This window comes from Pinus tabuliformis, chromosome Q (genome assembly GCF_031772625.1).
Source record: "Pinus tabuliformis cultivar Carrire ecotype Pingquan chromosome Q, CPIR1, whole genome shotgun sequence".
In the NCBI taxonomy this organism is placed as follows: Eukaryota; Viridiplantae; Streptophyta; class Pinopsida; order Pinales; family Pinaceae; genus Pinus; species Pinus tabuliformis.
The window spans coordinates 346461349-346467348 of record NC_142296.1 but is presented as its reverse complement, the minus strand read 5'-3'; the positions used below and the strand labels follow the sequence as shown (position 1 = coordinate 346467348).

The window sequence follows — 6000 nt, the reverse complement described above, 5'->3', positions numbered from 1 at the left end:
CAGTCCAACTTTTCGGATAGTAACTCTATCTATCATAACTACCGTAATGATGGATCACTATCCCAGAAATCTGCAGCAACAAATAATAGGATTACATATAGATCACTATCCCAGAAATCTACAACAACAATAGGAATAGATATAGAAGTCTCCAATCACTTACCAGAAAATCAACTTTAACAAGTATCATAAACAACCTTCAATTTAACATCGTTAGATTTTTCAACGCCAAATTGCGTGGAGTTCAAAGCGGAAGCCGCTGTTAAACTCCGTCAATCACGCCCACGTGACGTCATTAGCGGACCCCAAAAGTGCCGCGAAAATAATACGCTAACCTGCCGAACCTAATTTCCACGCTCGGCCTTCCACACCTAATCCGTCCGAGGCTAAATCATCAAATACCGACACGCGCACACAACATTCGCTGCGAAGGTTTGCCTGGAGCGATAGTTTCTTTAATTTATTTATGGCTTTCGCATGATTTTTATGCCCAAGCTCCTCCATCCTCGTGCTCTCCATGCGTTCCCCTTGCGAGCATCTCAAGGTGTCCTTTTTACTTCACTTCACAATTCCCACCTTCTATCGGTTGGACTCCTGGGGATCGAATCGCGAGACCCTCTGGTGATCTCTGTCGAAGAAATTGAGGTATTACTGAATCCTTTTAATTCTCGCAGTGTTTGAATTATAGTGGCAAATGCTGATACACGGGCTTTATGTAGACAATTTTAAGAAAAGATACTAGTTTTAGTCTCTCAATTCTGTCTGCAATTTGGCACGCAGACACGGCGATGATTAGATTATTTTGATTGTGAGGGCGCGGTAGGTTTTGCGGGACGAGAGCTGGGGCTGCTGATATTATCGCTTGATCCGATCTTAGGGTTGCTGGAGAATTTAGGGTAAAGGGTTTTGAACCATTGTTATATATGTTTCATCACCAATCAAAGCCTGAGAAGAGTGAAGCCCAGCAAAGAAGACCTGGGAGATCAACGGGCGTTGGATATCAACAGCCTCCCAAGGGTACTGGGGTTGGAGGGTCTAGCCCTCATTCCTCCTCCCCATCTTCCACAATTAAAAGGTATGGATTTTTTTAATATGGTTTTCTTTATGTTCGTCTTTATCATATTCATATTTGAAATTATATTTGTGGTCTTCAAGTTATGGAAATAGAAATACTGAATACGCCAAATATGCATGGCGCCAATGTATGACATTGATGATGAGTTGCACAACTATTTCTAAGAATTTGGAATTTTTTTCTGGCTATCCTCATAAGTTAACATTGCTAGCATAGACCCATTTAAATCCCGGTCTGATATGCGTAATTAGATTCCAACATTTATTGCAGCGGTCACAACCTCGAGTTTTGCAGCCTATAATTGCATGCCAAACCTGGGTTTTGGTCGGTTCGTGCTAGTAATTATATTCAATAGATTGACACAAATGCACAAAGTGTTGATAGATCCTCATTCCCTCTCGGGTCTTGCGTTTCGCGGTGCAGTTTTATAATCACATTTATGTGTAATAATCTCCAATATATACTAATTTCACTGCCATTCCTCATGAAAGTCCAATTCCTCGCCAGCCTACTATTTGCTTATAAAGTTGTCGATTACATTGGGTAGAGGGATCATGCGGACATCTCTTGTCACTGGTTTACATTGGTGATTTGCTGTGAGGTTTTGATGGTATTCGGATTATGGGAAAGCCTTAATTTTGAACGCTTTGTTGGGTTGGACGGTTGCCTTTTTGATTGGGTGTATTTTCCCTGTTACGTACAGCCTGACATTGTTTATTAGATGTTACAAGTAACTCCATTGTTGCATTGAGACCTTTGTACTTTCTTTTCCGTGAAATGGCAGTACATAGAAATCAACCTAGGAGTCACCTGTTTGACGAAGTATTAGGTATTCGATAGGAGTATGTAGTGAGATTAAAAGGCAGAGTAATATCAAGGGCACACAAATTCTCAACTGTACATACACTATCCACAACTCTATATTACACAAGAACAATAGTGTTAAAATTGGACATTCTCCACATGAAATAGCAAGAGCACACAATTTCTCACTTGGACATATCACATATGCTATACATAATTCAGTATTACACTAGAGTAGAATAGTGCCAAAATTGAACATTCTTATCAGGAATAACAATCATATACAAATTTTCGACTTCACATACTGAATCCACAACTAAGCATGACACAAGTGTACGGCAGACATTATAGCAAGGGCAAACAAGTTCTCAACCATCCACACATTATCAAGAATTCGGTATTACATGAGAATGGTGGTGCCAAAATTGGACATTTTTTACATGTAATAGCAAGGGCGCACATCTTCCTAACTGGGCATACATTATTCACATTTCAATATTTCACAATATTACAACAATGTCAAAATTGGAGATTCTTCATTTGAGACAAAATAATTTGAGTCTCGTAATATGTCACTCATCACACGAGATAAAGTAATCTGAGTTCCTTAATATGTCATTCTTCACATGGGACTGCCAAAAATATGTGATGGTTTAAAATACTGAAATGACATTCATAAAAATGATAGAATTAAAGATGAGAAACAACAGTTACATGGAAATAACTGGGGGCAGTTTTTGAGTTTTAACATGAGCATTGTATCATCCTGTATTTAGCACCCTGGCAATCCTGGAATTACTGTCAATTTTGGAGTTCATTTAAAATGAGCACATTATCGCTCTGTGTTCAACTTCTTAGTCATTCTATATTTACTGATGGGTTTGGAACCGGAGTCCTAATCTGTGAAAACTCTCATGCTCTGTAAAGCTAGTTGGAGATTGTATTAGTGATTATTTAAGATTGCGTTAATGATTAGTTTTTAAACTAGTTACTAAACCACCCATCTGAGACTGCACATATTTACTTGTCTTTGATTCCAGTAGTAAGCGATCAAATGGACCTGGAGGGCAGTCTAGAGGGAAAACTAATGCAGGGCTTTTCGAACCTAATTCAAACCACAATGTTCAAAATGGTGAAATTGTGCAAAGGCAACAACCAGGGACAGCATTATCTGGTATTGGCACTGACAACTGCAGTTCTAGCTATTTTTTATCAGGTTACTGTCAATGATCATTTTTGATTTAATAATTATGCTTTGATGCGTTTGATGAGTACCTGCAGGGACATATGGAAGTGTCACATCATCTGCAACAAAACAGTCTAATATGCTGGCTGCTAAGAGTCATGGGATTCTTCCAATACCTTCCATTTCACAGGCTGCGAACAATAGAACTCTAGATGAAGCATCTCCATTGCCTAATGCAGGTGCTTACTCTTTTATTTGTTGTTGGTTGCCTTGTCGTCTGGAGATAATGCATCCATTCATATGCCATTATAAAAGTGCTTGAACTGCCAATTGGAGTTAGATTTTATTTACACTGATCAGAAAATAATAGACTTATTTACTTAGAAAACCTTCAGCATCTCCTCTTTCACAGGCTCCGAGCTCTAGAAATTTAGAAAAGGCATCTCCAGTGCCTGTACCAGGTACTTCGTCTTGTATTTTATTGGTTCTTTTATGTTTTGCATTCGTTTTAACTTTTAGCATACATTTTTGTCAGTTCAAAAGGTAACTTCAGGAGTCAAGAAATATTAATTTTTCTCTGTTATGGAGCTCTAGCTTGAATTGTATTAGCACTTTACATTTGCGTTTGCATATTATATTAAGAAAGTGTTCAATATTCTTATTTGAGTAATATACTTTCAGCACTGGTTGTATTTTATAATTTATCTACTATTAGTTATTTCATATTGAGGTGTGTTTTGTATTTAAAACAGTGGTTCCTATGGAGGCTTCCAGGGCTAAGTTTCAACAACAACCAATTGCATTTCAGTTTGGAAGCTTGAGTTCTGGAATAATAAATGGCTTACAGGTTTTCCCCTTTCTATCTTGTTTCATTTTAATTTTTTCCATTTTTGTTAAAAAGATAGTTTTGATAACTATTATATTGGAAAGATTGCATATGAACACAGATTGTATCTATAACTGTTATTTTGGAAGAATTGCATAAAAACCACAAAATTTTTATCCTTGGGAGTGGCAGAGCTTGAGGAAATCTGGTCACCAGAAATTCCACGCCGGCTCAAAACAGTACAGTCCTTAGGGCTTATAAGCGATAAGGACTAAGCAGCCCAGAAAGAAACTGAAGAACAAAATTTTATTCCTTGCGAGAGGTAGGAGTTGAGGAAGTCTGGTCACCTAGAAATTCCAATCCAGTCCTCTGTACTCAAATCTCCAAAATGTTTGATGGTTGAGATTAGATCTCAACATCACTTGAGATCAACCGTTGAGGTTCATCTAATTCACTATTGCAAATAATCTTTGCATTTCATTAGATTAACTCACTTTATCTTATAAAAGCCAATTACTTTAATACTCAAAGTGATTGCTAAGGTTAAGGGTCTACTGGGCGACTTCCACATGCCTAGACACTTAGGCTTCTGTGGAAGTACCTGCCTGAGCTACTAACATTAGCATTTATGGCTAGACTAGATAGCATGATACTTTGATATTCCTTCAGAATTGATGTTTCTTCAAAGGATTTGTGGGATTGGGTCATGAACAAATTTGAACTCGAGATAGTTCTCCTAGGATATATTGCTTCAGTAACCAGTTAGAATCTTTGCAACAAAGAAAACCTTGGTAACATGTCATCATGCTATTCCTCCTCATTATATCCTTCCATCTTAGGATACATGAAATTATAAATAAGTGTTAAACAATGTCTTTGGGGGAAGTCGGCAAGGGGGAGGATAGAAGCCTTATGCTAGCTTCCTATGTCGTATTGGAAAGACTTTTCCAAGGGAGACTAGAGCTCTTGGTTTGAATGGTATATGAAATTTTAGTGGGTGCTGCGACTAACTTAATGGGCTTTTAGTGCTATGAGTGGGAATGCTCATTAGTAGATTATTGTTTGTTGTGCATATAGTATTATCCATGTTGATGCCATAGAAGGTCCTTTTGTAATTTGTGGTATAGTTGGTAGAATAGCTTTCAAAATCCTTGGATCAAGGCTTCGTAGGAGTATTTGGCAAGCTTGGAAGAAAGTGTCCAAACAATTCTAACATTGGGAGTAACGAACCTTGAAGTGGGTGAGATCTAACTGTGTGATAAATTTGGACCCTTCCTTTCACGAGGGGACAAATTGGTTTAGTTTTATTGCAAGATAGACAAAGGTTAATCAATAAAGGTTTTTACAGATGGGGAGACATACGGGACAAAGACCCGAGTAATTGATTGCCTTAGATAATTGTTAGTTGGGCTCAAAGGATTTGACAATAGACACACAAATCTTCATAGCACTTTATAAGATAAATTGGATGCTAGCTTCCTTAACATGAATTTGAGCGTTGGATCAATTTGGAAAGGTTGGATGTGGTTCAATGGGAGACCTACATGGATTATAGAACTAAGGAACTTTATTTTGCGATACACCCAAATTAGTCAATGACAATTCAACTTAACAAAAAATGGGAAGCTATATGGCTTAGGAGGTGCCAATAGAATCCCACTCTTCCTTCAAGACTTGAGTGCTTGGGAAGCTAGTGCCCAACAATTGTTAAGCAGTTAAAGATAAGTCTCATCACTTTGGTTTTACAGAGGGTCACTACATAATTTATCCCGAAGCATAGATTGTCATTCATGTTATGTGGAGCTACAACGTTGCAAGACCTTTTGGGGCATTGGTTTTTATTAAATACAATAGTTTTTTTGTTATGATCCTTAATTGGAAAGGGGTTATTTTTTAGGACAAATGGATGGTTTGATATGCAAGCACTTCGAAATAGTTTTTGAGATGCCATAAGATTGACATGCATTTCCTATTTCATGGAAAAGGTAACCTCGAGCAACTTTCAGTGAGGAGACTAATGCATTTCATGCAGGTTAAATTAGAGTTGGCATCTAGATTTCAGTCTGGATTGGCATTTCCAGAAGAGAGCAATTCTCTTTCGGTTGGAGC

General features: G+C 37.8%; 1 protein-coding gene across 4 annotated transcripts in view; it reads left to right on the top strand.

The window, feature by feature from the left end:
* Window positions 1-412: 412 nt before the first annotated feature.
* Window positions 413-6000, top strand: part of LOC149219607 (uncharacterized) — a 29129-nt gene continuing 23541 nt past the window's right edge. The window contains exons 1-6 of one of the 4 annotated variants that reach the window (XM_089384423.1): window positions 413-645; window positions 824-1075; window positions 2920-3053; window positions 3161-3304; window positions 3461-3526; window positions 3818-3912. In XM_089384423.1, coding sequence (XP_089240549.1) covers window positions 924-1075; window positions 2920-3053; window positions 3161-3304; window positions 3461-3526; window positions 3818-3912 — 591 coding nt within the window. In that variant the 5' untranslated portion in view covers window positions 413-645; window positions 824-923. Of the gene's footprint in view, window positions 646-780; window positions 1076-2919; window positions 3054-3160; window positions 3305-3460; window positions 3527-3817; window positions 3913-6000 lie in introns of all 4 variants that reach the window. The other 3 variants (XM_089384424.1, XM_089384422.1, XM_089384425.1) reach the window with 3 other exon arrangements.